This window comes from Nuphar pumila, chromosome 16, assembly GCF_984573655.1.
Source record: "Nuphar pumila chromosome 16, dmNupPumi1.hap1.1, whole genome shotgun sequence".
NCBI classification, from domain to species: domain Eukaryota; kingdom Viridiplantae; phylum Streptophyta; class Magnoliopsida; order Nymphaeales; family Nymphaeaceae; genus Nuphar; species Nuphar pumila.
In genome coordinates, this window is record NC_143264.1 from 86,116,132 (window position 1) to 86,132,483 (window position 16,352).

General features: G+C 37.6%; 1 protein-coding gene and 1 long non-coding RNA gene across 4 annotated transcripts; one reads left to right on the forward strand and one right to left on the reverse strand.

Annotated features, from left to right (window-relative positions):
• Positions 1-2,592: 2,592 nt before the first annotated feature.
• On the reverse strand, positions 2,593-5,527 carry LOC149813975 (large ribosomal subunit protein eL14-like). Its single transcript, XM_089991396.1, has 5 exons — positions 5,460-5,527; positions 5,207-5,308; positions 3,337-3,466; positions 3,028-3,140; positions 2,593-2,901 (listed from the first exon to the last, which is right to left on the reverse strand). Exons 1-5 carry the CDS (start codon positions 5,460-5,462, stop codon positions 2,845-2,847), a joined length of 405 nt encoding a protein of 134 aa, XP_089847522.1. The 5' UTR covers positions 5,463-5,527; the 3' UTR covers positions 2,593-2,844.
• A 3,721-nt stretch (positions 5,528-9,248) lies between these two features.
• On the forward strand, positions 9,249-15,059 carry LOC149813976 (uncharacterized). 3 transcript variants are annotated; one of them, XR_016428328.1, is made up of 4 exons: positions 9,249-9,345; positions 10,067-10,137; positions 10,269-10,375; positions 14,606-15,059. It is a non-coding gene; the product is annotated as an uncharacterized LOC149813976 (long non-coding RNA). The 3 variants fall into 3 exon arrangements; XR_016428330.1 differs by lacking the exon at positions 14,606-15,059 and adding an exon at positions 12,365-12,699; XR_016428329.1 differs by lacking the exon at positions 14,606-15,059 and adding an exon at positions 11,519-11,711.
• Positions 15,060-16,352: the final 1,293 nt, after the last annotated feature.

Genomic DNA, 16,352 nt, shown 5'->3' on the forward strand with positions numbered 1-16,352 from the left:
GAAACAAACAAAATTCAGAAAATGAAGAAAACTTTCGATGGATGAGGGGAGGTATTTGCAGAGAATAAAAAATGGAAGAGGAATTCTTACCTGTTTTTTGCAGGGATTCTGAAATGAGAGAGGGAAGCAAGAGCAGAGTTACTCACCTCGGCGGAGCTTCTATTGCAGGATCAACCTCCCTCAGTTGATGGGGATAAAAGTCAAAAGAACGTATAGAGGAGAGAAGAATCAGCAGAGGAAGAGGAAAGGAGAAGCTTTAAGAGAGAAGTGTCGAGAAGAGCACATAGAGGGGTGATAACGGATGAAGGGAAGAGACCCCTGCGCCTCATGTTTTATAACAGGAAGTCGTTAGGCTCTCTTTCAATAAGGTCCTTCTCTTTTTTGAAAAATTTCAAAACAATGACTTTCTATGTTTTTGAAATTTTCAAAAGGGGCTCTTTTACAAGTTCTTTTCAAAAAAGGGTGGTTTAAAGCCATTTTTCGAGTTTTTCTTTTTCTATTTTTTTTCTTTTCTTTTGTAATTTCTATTTTATTTTTTATTTTTTGGTGTTTTTGACATAAAAACTTTGAAAACTAAAGGGTTTTAAACTAATTTTGCGAAATTTTAAAGATATTTACAAAAGAAGTGTTTTCTGAAAATTCGGGTTTCAATTTTGAAAATTTCTTCACAAAATGGGTTTGGGTCTGAATTTTGAGGAAATTTTTGAGTTTTGGACCTTGAATCAAGAAATATAGGATAGTGGATTCAAAAGGATACCGGATGGACTGTCTGAGTCTTTCAGAAATTATTTTTGGTATTTTTGCGAATTTAATTTGAAAATTAGACAATGAGGCTCATATTTGAATTTTTAAACTGGATCCGAAATTGAGTCAGATATATAAAATGAATTTGGATTCCAGTGAATCCGAGAAATAACTAGAATTTAGATTGAAAATGACTCAATTTACTCAGAAAATGGAGGCCAAGGGCAAAAAGAGAATATTTATAAAATTTTGAAATTTTTGGAGTGTTCACACTTGCAAACTTATTCGACATTCACACTACCACCATCGACACGATATGACGTCAGATCCAAAGAAGTTGGGTCACCATAAGAAAGATGTGATCCAGATTGCAGTTTGGGTCTGACATTAGATTTTAAAACAGGCGTCTTCCTGCTCCTACACGAAGGGCGATCTCAGCTGCAGACAATATCAACGATCTCTATAGACGCGCGTCGATCTCTGCTGTAGACGCTGTCAATAATCGTTGTAGACAGGAGGAAGATGGAACGATCAGATCAGACGCCCAGCTACATCCTTCATACCATGTTGACACCGGCTAGGGTTTTAAGAAAACCAGAAAAAAAGAAAAAAGAAAAAGATAGAGAAGGAGAAAAGAAGACTCGGTGAATTCTCATTAGGTCTAATCTCTCTTAAATAGAGAGATTAAACAGTAATAACTAATTTACAATAATGCACCCGACCTATTAAATGATTACCATACTACCCTTAAGTACATATGCCTATATACGGGGACTTGTTTCTCAACAGTGCCTATAATCATAGACGGTTGAGAAAGAAGGGCCAATTTTAAGGCAATTTTGGTATTATTCGTTCAGGGCAATTCAGTCTCCTGAAGTAGCAGCTGGGACAATGATATGCATCACTTTAAAATGTTGGTTGTGCAAATTATGTGTTTATCAATCATAGTTATCAGTCTGAAATTTAACAAAGCCATGGAGTCTGCAGAAGAGCCATGGCCTCTTTTGACCATCTCAGGATCTTCCTTCCTTGACAGGGTCGAAACAGCCAGAGGTTACACAATGTGACTTCGGACTACACTGTCAAGATCCAGAGATGAACAAAATAGGCCAATAGAAATAACTGTCCAGTCCTACTTTATGTTACTGCAATAGAAAAGCAGCGATTGTTGGTCATAAGGCCAGTGTTGTGATGATGGTAGTTGCACAAGGCAAGAACCATCTCGGCACAAGCTGAATGAAGTTGATATAACAGGGAAAACACAATTCTTAACCAACCTCAGGGCCACATCTAGACTCATGATATTCAGGTTAGGTGTAAAGTCACCTTGTTGCAGGCCAAGCCACTTTGATCTGCAACACATTATGACAGCCAGAATCTCAAATCTACCCGACACCCTCTTTTTTAAGCCAATTAAATTGTTGAATCCAACAGAAGCTTATCATAATAATGAAGATCATCTATCACCCATGATGCTGATGAGGCGCCGGGCTGACATGGTATTATACTAATTTGGGACACAAATCACAAGGACATCAATTTTGGTATGCCCAGATGAAATAAAGACAGTTTAATGGATGACACAATAATATCATCTATTAGTGATCATATGCATACAGTTTTTTTTTTGGATAGTCCAAGGAAATAAATAATAAGGAATGCTACAAAGACAGATGGAAGACAAGTTATGCAAGGTCGTATGTTGCAAATCATCCTGTGAAATTTCGTCTCGTATCAAACCGTCTCTGGTATATGTTGAGATTTAATTAATAAGGGAATTACTGGACATGGTCCCTTGTTACATTTCAACCATCCTGATGAAAAAACTGTGCATACCTGAAGAATGAATTGAATTAAAAGGTGCTGCAGATTTATAAATCACTGAAAGAGCATTTAACAATGAAAAAGTTTTCTAAAATTGAACAAAGGCATATTGAAATACAAAATGGTAGTCCTTCCCAGGGAAAAAAGAGGATAACCCCTTTTGTTTTAAATCCAAAACACAGCTAATAACAAAGTGATTACGAAGTTGAACTCTTCTTAACAGTTCCCTATGAACTAAGAAAGAGCCCATAAATCCAAAATTGAATTCAGCCCTTCTCACGCCCCACTCTCCTTTTGCAGCTTTGAGAGCTCCTGCCTGATCAAGCTAGCTCTCTGCACACAGGGGAACCAAACAAAGAGAAAAACTGATGATCAGAATAAGCAATGTGTATTGGTGGTGGCAATAGCTGAATGGTGATATCCAGAATGAGTTGGGTTCTAAGAAATGCAGCCACAAACCTTGATCTTTGCCAACATAACCTTGAACCTGTCAAAATCATTGAGTGCAGCTCTCTTTTTCTGCACAATCAGTTTCCTGCCCCAAGAGCTGCTTTCCCACTTGTTTTTCACATCTGCGATCAATAGGCAACATTTGATAGGTCAACTTAATATCATTAATCAGACAACACTCGCAGCTAGGGTGACAAGCACCACAGTGAATGCAAGATTCCCTGAAGCCACACTAATGCAAAGAAACCACATCGAGACAAGGGCATCTCAAGCCAAGGCCATAGTTTAGTAACGTGAACACAACATTTAACCTCATACCTGCAGCCTCCATTGCTGCAATCAAGGACTTCTTTTTAGGAATCCTCGGAATGTCGATCTTGATATCAGTTAGTGCAAGTCTCTTAAAATTCATCTGACTTCTCACCATATCAGGTGCATCAACAAGAGCCTGTTTGGCAATTGAAAACAAAAGGATGAACAACTTGTTGAAGGGAAAAGAAGCCAAGTTACACGAGATGAGATGCCCAAGATGACAATCAAATTTCCATTATTCCATGGATGCTAGAAGATTGCACTAATTTACTAGCAGTTCTTATTTATACCTGTCTATTTATGCCAAACTATGGTTGCTCTTGAATCTATCCTTTATCATTCCAATTTATTAGTTTCTCATTATTAATAATGATACACTTCATTTTTTGGAAAATCCTATCGATTGTGCCACCTATCATGGTTTCCATGCATTCTAATGCAAAAATTTAGACAAACTATGAATGTCAGGTTGATTTCAATCCTAAATAAACCAGCCGAAAGATTAAGATTTAGCCAAGTCATCCACCAATTGTGAAACTTCCAAAGACCATTATAAAGCAACAGATATCTATAGTACAAGGTATCCAAATAAAATTAATCTAATAATTACAAAGAATGCCGAGCCTGTCAAGTTTGCAAAACTTTGCCATGAATAGATAGAAAAAGGACAAAAAATATCCACTCCTCAAGATCCAAATGTGGCATGGACAAGCATGACACTGAAATAAAAAATATCAGTATCCATCTTTCATAGCTGACAACAAATTTGAAGATATAAAAATTTTCAAATAAAAGAGAAGAAAAAAAAAAGAAAGTGGAAGTTTGTAATCTTTATATCATACAGATATCATATGTTGTGCTTCCAGCATGAACAAAAAATCGCATTTGCTGTTTGATATGTTTATGAAGCGAGAAGTGTTCAACAGAGCATAAACATCAATAAAAGAACAGCTGGGAGATCACAGCAGCACGATGCCAGGCATCAGTCATGTCTCATAAAACAGTGATTTCGCAGGAAGGATAATCAAATCAAATACCAAAGATCATGCATTGCAACAACAGAGAAAAAGTAATATGTGCCACGATATCTCACATGCATCGGATCGATGAATCGGGATGCAAACATGGTCGTCATGCTGTTGCCAAAAGATAGTGTGGCGTCTGGGGTTGAAGTTGCCAAAAACATCCTCATCTAAATGGTCTTTAAATCTGGTGTTGGGGTTGTCAATTCTATCCGCATCACAGTGCTTTGGCAACAACATTGCTCCCAAACAAAAGAGGGTGTCGGGGAAATTTCAATGCACTTCTTCAAAACAGCAGGATGTGTTGGGAAACTGCAACACACCTTCAATTCAAGGCTCCCAAACATAGCCCTACTGTCTATCTTTTTGTTACTCTCATCTCAAAATCTGATAGGATGCCATCTCGAGCTCTCAAACAATCAATAAGGATTATGCATTCCACACCCTAAAACTAAAACATGATTACAATGAAAACTGCACGCAATCACCATGAAAACATTCACAGTATACAAACATAACTCATTGAGGGAGCACCCTTCTGACAGTAAAAGAGTTATATCTATACGTTTCTAAGTGTGATTCTTTCACCCGATAACCAATCAAACTTTTTCAATTTACGGGTTCTACAGATGTAACAAGATACGACCAAAGCAATCAACAATCAACGGAAGTAGACCTTAACTGCCGAAAGTTAACACAGTTTCGAAGTTTTATGGAACTACCGAGAAACGACGGAAGATCAAAAGGAAAAAATAACGAAAAGTCTCAACAAACACAGATTAATAACAAAAAATAAAGAGAAAAATGCTAGAAAAATAAGAAAAAGAGGACGCATCTAGCAGCAAGAAACTTACTCGGTTCTGGTCGATGACATCGACGATCACGACAAGCCTGCCGTATTCCTTCCCGTAGTTGATCATCGCCACCCTACCGATCTCTACATACCTTTTGAACGGCTAAAAAAATATAATAAAATAAAAATTAATACGAGAAAATTAGTATCCGCGGATCTACTCTTCAACAAGGAAACGCGAGAGGAACAGCCGAAAGAGTAAATCGAAAAAAGAAAAGAAAAATAAAACACTAGGGTTTTAAGATAGGACTCACCATGGTTGAGGGTTTGTTGTTCAACCAGAGAGAGATGCAACGAGGAGGAAGCGTGAAAATAAAGAGGGGGCAGCAAGGAGGTAAGATGTGAGAGCATTATGAGAAGGATGTAAAAATGATTTCAGCCGTCCGATCTAGGGTGAGCTGGTGGTTCAGATCTATGACATGAAATTACGAAAAGGGGCTTCTCTTGTTTCAACATGGCTAGAGTGTCCCTTGCTTCACTCTAGAAAATGAAATGGATCGAGACCAGGTTGCACCGGTATCGGGTTGGACTTGGCGGGACCCGATCGTAGTGGTACTCTCTGAAACTGAATCCATGTCTATGTTTGGTTGCATTCAAATGTGATTTGGAATCTTACACAAATGAGAGAATGAATCTCATTTGCACAGCTAACCAAACATGTGATTTGGAATAACGTCAAACATGTGATTTGGAGTCTCATGGAAACGAAAAGGGAATGCGAGTTTGAAATCATGTTTGAAGTGAATCTCATGTGATTCCAAATCACATGGTAAAATATGTGATTTAAAATCATGTGACTTGAAATCACATTTGGGGTACGTTTGTAAGCGTTTTTTTCAAAAGTGAAAGTAAAAAACACATGAGATTTGAAATCTCATGAGGTTCAAAATCATTTGATTTAGAATCTCATGCAATTCAAATCTCATGTTTGTTTAACGTAAGGAAAGGAATCTCATTTGCACGAGAATCCAATGTTTTTGTTTGGTTCAAGAAGCTGCTCATAACCCCTGACTGGAATGGTGATTCTCGGTTCATCATTGGAGATGCTCACGCCGGTGGCTATTATCCGATCTTGAACTACTGCTGGTTGCGACCCTACGATACTCGTCCAGGATTTAATTCCTGCCAATCGGGAGTCAGACGATGGATCAAGCTGAGTCGAGCCCAACGGTAAGCTGCTCGTTTCGATTTCTCATCCCTAATAAAAACCCCAGGTCCCATTGTTCACAAGGGAGTACACGCAGCTTTGGCCTCGTGTGACAAGGGATGCACACCATAAGTTTTGAACTCGTGATGTTCATTCAGTTTGGTGACGTTTAACAAGTTGCCCCTGCCAAATGGGTGGAGCCCTCATGGGCATCGCATCTTTAGATAAACTGCTGATTATGGTTTATATCAATATTATTCATCTCAAGCGTACTCGAAAATTGAGCTACATTCCACGTCATTCATCTCAAGATGGACGGCCGCTTAAGGGGGTGTCACCATAATGACAAATATCACGAGATTTATGAAAAATCTACCTGAAAGTTAAAAACGGCAATTTCTCACGATATTCTCAAAATATTGCAATTTTAAATGTGTTTTTTACGTTTTTAATGGCTATTTATCGTGAAAACCCATGTGGTTTTTATTTTAAAATATTTTATTGCTGATATTTTGCTGAAAAATACGTGAGATTTAAAAAAAAAAATCAAATTCTTGCGAGTTTTTGACTGCCAATATTTTGCGGTTTTTAACTTGTCACTATGGGTGTTACATACTTTGATGCTCCACAGAGAAATCTTTCTGCAGATGTCATTGTTGGAATATTTAGCAGTAATTAAAGTTGCAAATGGCATGTGAGATAACATTCCCTGCATAGTTTATAGGCTACTGAAAGGCCAAAGTGGATAGTCAAAAACTTGGATTCTGTGGACACAGGATAGGAATCATATATAAATATAGACCAGAAACAACAGCTTAAGGTAAGAAATTCGCTGAGATGACGAAGTGCATTCCCAGTAAAAGGTTGAACTGCAATATCATGAGGGCTTATTTAGATTTCACCAACTTAATCAGTTGCAGGATAAATATTGGTATATGTTCAGAGAAGTTGGTAGGTGTGCCCTCATATGCACCAGGGTCAATAACATTTCTCCCACTCAATCTACCCCTATATGTTAAGCATAGTTTGTTTGCTACAAATCATAACTTAGACCATACATTTTTTTAAATTATGATTTTTAAAGTAAAAAATTTGGCAGAATACAAGCCATTAATTTCTGACACCAATGAAAATCCTTCGTGAACATTGCAATGATATGATCCAAAACTTGCCTTTTACTAATCAATGTAAATCATAACTCTAAGGGGGTTGTTTGTTTCATTCTCTCTTACAAAAAGATGCTCTCTTTCACAAAAAATAGGGCCTCTTTCCTAAGAAAAAGTGAAACAAACATGTCCATCAAAAATATGTAGTGAGACCTATTCAATAAATGCAAAAAACCAACTTTTCTAACAAAATGGGTTCATACCTCTTCTCATGGAGAAACTTTTCCTCCAAATTGACCCTTTCAAAGAAAACAGGCCTTCCTTGAGGGGGAGTGTAACAAACACCCTAAAGAATTTTTGGGCCATTCGAGCATTTGATTGGATGGTCTAGCGTGCAAGTGCCGTAGAAGAACTTGGGGGCGCATCTACCAAATTTACTATAGCCCTGTTTGGAATCTTGGAGGTGGTAGCTGTCAAATCCATTTTTTAGTATAAATACAAAGGAGAAAGGGCCTCACTTTCCATCCCAAATACATAAACGCCCATCCCAACTGCCAGATTCCAAACGAGACCACCAAAGTACTTTGACCAAGATTTTACGTCCAGTACACCAAATGCATAAACTCCCATCCCAGCTACCTCTAATTTTCCTGCTTTTCCCAGCTACCTCTAATTTTCCTGCTTTTTATGTGTAAGCAAACACCCAAATCCCAATCCAATATCACCACTTGTCCTACTTTACTTTTCGTGATAATGGTTCATCCAAACACGCAAGTGGTATCAGTTTCATCACTACCAAACTCCATATAGGTTACGCTTTAAAGTAGGTAGGGAATCACCAAACTTACAAATTGTAATGTGTCACACTATGATACAACCGTTTCTTAAAATGAAAATAATGCATCAAATAGCACATGACACGTTCATATACATCCGAGTTGAACTCTGCATGGTTTAGTCATATGTCAAGGTTTCTATGGCTGTTCCATTACATGCCATGCTGATCATGTAAAGAGTTTTTTAAATGCAAAATAGTTCCTGCATTATGCAAATCAGCTTCTGTTCATTAACCCTTGTAAATCAGTTATTGAGGTTAACAGCTGTTAGCTTTCCTGGCAAGAGCAGTCAACGGATCTGGTCAGGATCGACTTGGACCTGCAAATAAAATTAATGATCAGGCTCGGGTTTCACCTGAAATCTTAAACCTGGAACAGCATAACTTCAAAAATTTATTTTTTACTGAAAATACATACAAAATACTCGGGTTGAATCGGCTCTCATAAAAAACCATAACCCAAACCCGACCTGCATTTGCTTGGCTCTACCAGAATATTATTCAGGACAGCACTTTTTATGCTTATACCCAAAAAATTGGGTTCGGGTTGGTCGGGTACCCAAACAGCCCTACCTGATAGTAACAGGTAAAGGTAGACAAATTGATGGTTCTGCCCCTACAGAAAGACCAATGTAAATAAGGTAGGGACTAATTTGCAAAAAGCTAATACACTAACAACTATTTAATGAAGGGCATTTTGGTGGCCAGTTAACCATGTAACAACTGCTGAATAAAGATTAAAGCACTAGTTTGTAATAAGGTAGAAAAGGCCAATACTGCTTTGCAAAATGGCATAAGGCAGTGGCGGAGCCAGGGGTGGGCGGTCGCCCACCCCATAATTAGAAACTGAGTCGGCCCGGGACTCGGCTGAGTCAACTCTACTCGGTGCCCATCGAGTCAGTAGTCGGGACCTTTCAAAAAATTAGGGATTGTTCACTGTTTCATTTGTGTTGCTGCTTCATCCATGCCAACCCCTGGCTCCACCACTGGTGCCGACGTGAAGCACTGCCGTCCGCCGTCATGCCGGAACGCCAGTTGAAGGCTTAAAACAGGTCGGTATCTCTCTCTCTTCCCCTTCTTCTTCTTTTTCTTTCTTCAGTTCTCTTTCATGTGTTATCTTGCTATTTCATATGAACATCTTGCAAACACCCAAATGTGGTAACGGGAGGGGAGGAGGAGGTCTTGGTGATGGAACCCTTGCAGTTTTTGCCAATACCCATATCCTAAAATCTTCCTGGGGTTTGAATGGGGGAATTGAATTTTTGGAGTGTGGGTGTACTTCTCTTCCTCGTGGGTGATTTCTTGGTGTTTTGGTTTTCTAGGGTTTTGATGGGTGGTGGTGAAACGGGAGAAACAGAGGAGGCCTATGGGTGGGTTCAGGTAAATTGGGGAGGAGGGGGACATAATGGATGGAATATTATAAAAACGATAAAGGAATGATTTTCCTTTTTTTAGAGAGAGAGAAAGAATTAAAACAGAGAGAGATAAAAGGTAGGTGTAGGTGTTTATAGAGGAGTTGAGATCAAAGGAGGGGTCAGACTCTCTCTTTCTCTCTTAAAGGATAAACCAACTTTAAACGGATTAGTGCTATAACTAAACCTAGATGAGCAAAGCTACATATTAACCAAACTGACTGCTTAATTGGTAGGATCTGGCTTTCAGCTTTATGGTTTCTGTCCTGATATTCCTCTACTTTGGAAGATGGTCCTTTGTCTTTCTGTTTTCTTTGTTGCTTGATTTTTTAGTTTCGCGCTTATATTCTTTAGTCTTTAGGGTAAGCATAAGAATTGGAGCATGTCTTTCTCTGAAAAAGGAGGATTTGGAGCATCTGCAGGTAATTCGTGGTAAGGGGATGGATATGAGAGAGAGAGAGAGTGGAGTCATAATAATGTGAAGAAAAATCGACTTTTTTATATCCGTGTGTGTGTTGTGTGTCTCAATTTAGTATGACATATCCACGATGGTTGATTGTTAGCTGACACCGTCTAGTCGGGACTCGGGAATTGAGGCATCATGATGATCCACCACAGTCAACAGTTTTGCGGATTTGTTGCCATTGAGTTCGATTTGGTCTCTATTAAGGTATTTCCAACCTCTAAAAAAGATGATCAGATTAGAAATATGACCTCTCTCTTTCTCTGCAGTGCTATTTTAATTGTAACAATAGTGTTTATAATGGCCATCTTAAATTAATGAGCTAAGCATGTAGGAATTATACGTGTGCTCTATGGTGTTCCCTAAATGTCATAATATTTTACCAAAAGTTTGAAATATCATGATATTTTCAAAATTTCATGATATTATCATTTTAGTAGCAATATAATGGTTTTGACCATAGTTGCCTCAACTCTATTGTATTTGAGTTGGGTTCCCACACATCTGACTACAAATCTGAGAGTTTGAGGTCTAAATTTTTTCACATTGAGATTTTAAAAACTTTGTTATTTTCAATCTAAGGTAATCAAACACCACCAGTTTCCAAATACCCTTTGATTTTTCTATTACTTTCAATGTCTTTCATGTTTGTTCTTTTCTGAAAACTAACAGATTTTACTTGGACATTATTTGAAAAAGGGGATATATTGAGTTTTCTATAAGGTATAGGATGAAATTTAATTGATTCAGTAATCAATTTCACCAAGATAATTCATCAGATGTATTTTTTTGTCATGCACATGCTTCTGGTGTGGTTTAAGAACTGCTAACATGATCTGGTTTGTAGGTCTGAGATGTATGATGTGCACTTTGTGTTGTCTTGGATATATGATGTGATTTATGGTAGGACCTAATTGAGCTCCTTGTTTGAACCACTTTTCTATAGGTTTAATCATCTTTTTAATTCATCTCAAGTTACACCTTTCTACCACTAATATCCAACAGTCAAGCAAAAAATTTACAAAGTTTTGGGCACGATTTAATTTTAGTTTGTCAAATAAATATCTATGCTTTTTTTCATTCAACACACAGGTCACTCATATCAGGTTTTCAAAATTACTAAATGAAAAATATCATATATAGTATTCACTTTAAGAATCTTGCTAAAAATTTGATTCTTGAGGCCTTCTGGGTCATATTTCCCATAAGCCTCCATAAAATTTGGAGATTATATATGGTTTTCAAGTTTAAAATCTGTAGCAGAGTTAGTAGAGATGATGGTAGCAACTCAAAAGCACATTGTATTTTCTCATGTGTATCTATTGATTAAGTTGGCATTAACTTTGATAGTTGCAACAAGTGTTGAAAGAGCATTTTCAGCTATGAACAATATCAAAAGTCGACTATGTAATAGAATGGGAGATGAATGGATCAATGATGCTTTGGTTACTTACATTGAAAAGAAGACATTTGATACCACCAGTGATGATGCAATTATGAATTGTTTTCAAAATATGAAAAATAGAAGATGTCAATTGTAAAATTTTCATGAATTTAGTTGTTTGTATTTCTTAGGTGAACAATCTTTATTTTAGTTTAAAAGTACAATTTAAGGTTTTATCTTGTTATGTTCATAAATTTAGTTGTTTGTGTTTATAACAATTGTTATTTTAATTCAAAGGCTTATTTAAGTTTTATCTCTCCACAAACATTGTTCCTCTACCAAAATTTTTTTTGGCTCTGCCACTGATCTTAATAAATGGATCGTCCTTCAAGACCATAACATTGTCCTCGAGACCCGAAGTCTACCCACCCAACGAAAAACTTCTGGCTCCGCCACTGGTATAAGGCATGGACTATTTTGTAAATCAGTTACAAGGTGGAACCAATTTGCAAAAACCCTAATGTAAATGCAAAGCCTTTTTCTTTTTCTTATGAAAGTGGCAGCATTTTCTATGGAAAAAAAATGAAAAAAGCAAAAGCGATGAACTTGAAAAGGAAAATCAATGTGAGACAATATGCAATAAGATATTTTTACTCGTTGAGTTGGTCATTTTCCACGGTATATGATATGGGACAATACACAATAAGATATTAGGATTTGGTGTATACTTTCATTTTCTTTTTTCTAGATAATCTTCCATGACAGTCATAGTAAAACACCTGTATAAAGTCATAAGGATTCCTTCTCACAAGACGCACAGAACGAGAATGGGAGGAGGAAAGGAGGTAAAAGAGGAGGCGAATAAAGAACTGGTGAATGTTGGTCTGAACGAGCTTCGAAGCAAGCTTGCAGAGTTTGCAAGAGCAAGAAACTGGGACCAATTTCACAACCAAGGAACCTACTTCTTGCTACCTCCCATGTATACTTCTATGAATTCTTTCGTATGAGAATTCAATGTGTTTGGATTCGTGGAATTGGATTTCGATTATATGGATTTCATATGAGGACCTTTGATGGTTTCTTCTTTCTCTTTTCGTTTTTTTGAGGGGACAGAACTTTGGTGGGCTTTTTATTTTCTTTCAATGATGAGAAAATCTTAACCGAGGACCAGGTTGTTTCATGGGCCCACCCTTCTGTGAGGTAAAAATCCAAATAAGGACATGACCACCCTGCCTTACGTGGCCCATCCACGACAAATGTGCAGACACAATCGTGTGCCAGCAGGGTTCGATCCGACATCTTCACGTCAATGCCTTCACACATTACCTATTGGGTGATAACTTTGATGGAATTGAACTCCAATTCCACCCTATTTTGATAAATCCAAACACGCCCTTAGAGTGCATGCCAACTCTACATGAAATCCTATTCTACACCAAGACCTGGTCACGCTGCTTCAACCTGCCATACCTACAGCTGTCATGCCAGCATCATAAAACTCAGAGGCTAGGACCCCTGCCCCCGGAGCCTATGCTAAGCATTGGCTTGCACACAGGGGCGACACACATGAGAATCAAACCTTGACTTCCCGTCAAGCAGCCAAGGCCCCACCCCACTAAGTCAACCCCCCTTGGGACCTCTAGCTATATATATACAGCCATAACAGTGGGCGGGCGAGACGCTCATGCATCCAGTGTTCATCTAATGGAATTAATTAGTGGTGGCCGTGAACCACCGCTAAAGGGTGTTTTGCCTTGAACCATCACCCACTGCTGATAGTGCACGCGATCAGCGGCCGATGTGTATCCAATAACAAATGTATCGTCCACTGTTATGAGTTTCTCTCTCTCTCTCTCTCTCTATATATATATATATATATATATATATATATATATATATATATATCAAGTAATGTGTAGCTTTCGTACCATTTATCTCACGAACCCTTTCGCACTTAAAAAAAAATATGCATATATATATATATATATATATATATATATATATATATATATATATATATATATATATATATATATATATCGTTTGGCCCGTTTCTTTGTGTTTGAGATGTTCAATGAATAGCACATCTCAAACACGATACAATTTCACATGGAAGCGTGAAATGTCGTGCTTTCAAAACGTGTTGTGAAGTGTATAAAAAAATTGGGAAGTGTGCTTCCCAATTTATGGGAAGCGAGGGAGACCTTTTTTTATTTTTATTTTTATTTTTTTTCCTCTTTTTTTGCTTCTGGTTTGCTTTCTAGGTCGCTTTCGGGACGATTCCTGGTTCGCTTCTAAGTCATCCCACGCTTCCCGCTTCCTAAAAATTTGAAAGTGCCTCACTTCCCGCTTCCACTTCCTGAATCGCTTTCCACTCCTGCTTCCTTGACTGACAACTCTAATTTAGACAACCAAATGTAGATTTATGCCTATATGCTACTGAAGCCAAATAGTATAAGTGGGACACATTTTAATAATGATGATGATGAGGAGGAATTAAGATTAATCACAATGAACAATGTAGTCTTCAAACATGTCTCTTCGCCCATAGATCGTATAAGTGCCTAAAAAACTATAGTAAATTGTCATACTTTGGCGAATATTTTGAATGCCAAAATAAATAATAAAGAAGGCTGATAGTCAAAGAAATCTTTAATTACTATTTATTAGAACGGCTCTTTTGATTTTAGAGCTAAACAATACCAAACAATATTTTGATACCATGCGTGTGGACGCCAACCCATGACACAAGGTGCTACGCCCAAACTTTTTGCGTAGTTTTGCCTTTTACTAAGCCTGCTGAAAGCGCTGCATGGCTCACACGGGTCTTTCGGCCTTGTAATGTTTGTATAACTTTACATACCTGTAATTTGCATTTCCCTTAATGAGATTGTGATGCACGACACTATTGCATTTACCCCGCGTTCAATGAATTGATTGTTATTGAACGTTCCTCTCTCCCCCTCTATTCTCTCTTTGTTGTGTGTGATTGTTGCCTCCTTGTAATTGTGTGTTTGCTTGCAATACTGACTAAGCACTTGTTGCTTCGAAAGATCGGCTGTGTTCGCTTTTGGAACTCGCTAAAAGGCTTGTTGGGTCAAGGTTCCTCAAAACCGCACGGGCATATGAAATTTAGCCTGTGACAAGTGATACCAGAGCTGACTTCACCCTAGGCAAGGTGAAGTTTGTCGAGTCTCACTCGACCAAGCGACAATCGTTGATCATAGCTTTTGGAGATTCTGGTGTAGTGATATCACCGAAGCCAAAGAGCAAGAAAAGAAAGGGGACAGGGATGTCTACCGCCGAAGAAGCTTGGGAAACATGAACGCAGCCAAAGGATACTGGTGGGGGTCTGCCTAACCCCAGCTTTCTCTGTCTAAAAATATGTAAATCCTGCATGAAATATATTAAAAGTGTAAATAGTATGGAAATGCAACAAACTTTTAATGCATTAATATCACATTAAAATGCTATATTTTAAAACAGGTGATTCTGTTTTGCATAGTATGGACTGTGGAAAATGTCACATTAAGATCGTGAACTTCTCGGTAATATCAGTGATATCTGTTAATAATCCCATTGAATTAATGATATATGTTTGTTGTCCATTTGGTGCATAGACCATAGTTAGCAATGCGTGACGTCAAAAAATTTGTTAAATACTGAATATGTTATTGTATTTGAAAAAATCTAAGTTGCCTGAAAAAATCAGGCACCATGCAAGTTGTCAACTGAAAAAATGATGGCGACAAACCGGTAAAACAGTTAAGAAAACAATAAACATGTTTGTTACATTAATTTTTTAGTTTGTTGTCAGTCTTAATATTTGTAAAAATAAAAAAATAGTGCCATTTAGGCCGGTCTGTAAAAACATAAACATATGTATGAGATTTTTCCTTGAAAAAAATAAGTTAGGGATATACACTGTGATTCATATACTCAATAATTATTGTGATTCAAACTCAATAATTGAGTTTTTATGAAACAACTAATTGTTACCCACCTGATTTGGTTGCGATCCAACTAGATCCTTACCAAGCTTTATATCCTGTCCACCTAAACCTGAATTCAATCCATGAACCAAATTACACACAACCCCAAAACCAGCCTACGAAACCCCAAACCTATCGACAACCACCCATGTATCTTACTTGTCCCTCACCTGGCCTACCAATTTCAACCCAAACCTTGTTATTGGACCTTATCGGAACCCAAGTCCACTTTAGCGTACAGAGCCATGATCTGCGTGGTATTGGGAGTACAATTTGGGCAACATGCACATATACCAAGAGCAACACAATGAGATCATAGGCCACCTAATGCGCCTCTTGCTCGTCTACTAAATAAGCCTCCACCCACACATGTAGTTTAAGGTGATCCAACATATCCAAAAGACCGATTTGCGAACAACATTGTTCTTATGGTCTAATGAAGTTTTCCCAACTCGGGAGTGAATTTGAACCAGTATGATGTGAAGACTTCTAATAAATGCTAAGCAAACGCTTGGACATGAAGATTTAGGGTCTGCATACAAGATTAGGGTCAACAAGAGAAAGAACAAAAACAAAAACAAAAGATGATGATATTGAGAACCAAGATCCAATTGAATATGCAGTTTGTATTTAGAATTTCGGTTTTATTTTCAGATTTGCTTTTATATTCCGATTTTATCCAATATCCAACGTACGGTTTGGGTTTTCTTTCATGCTATAAATATTTGTTATGAGGTTCTTAAGGGAAGTTAATTTGATTGAGACTTAGTTATTTTTGTTCTAATTTCATGCATTAGAAATTGCTTAT

Coding starts and splice junctions, on each gene's coding strand:
- LOC149813975 (XM_089991396.1), bottom strand. Junction 3,467..5,206: donor ATGTCATCGACCAGAACCGA/GTAAGTTTCTTG, acceptor ATTGCCAAACAG/GCTCTTGTTGATGCACCTGA. Junction 2,902..3,027: donor TTATGTTGGCAAAGATCAAG/GTTTGTGGCTGC, acceptor CCCTGTGTGCAG/AGAGCTAGCTTGATCAGGCA.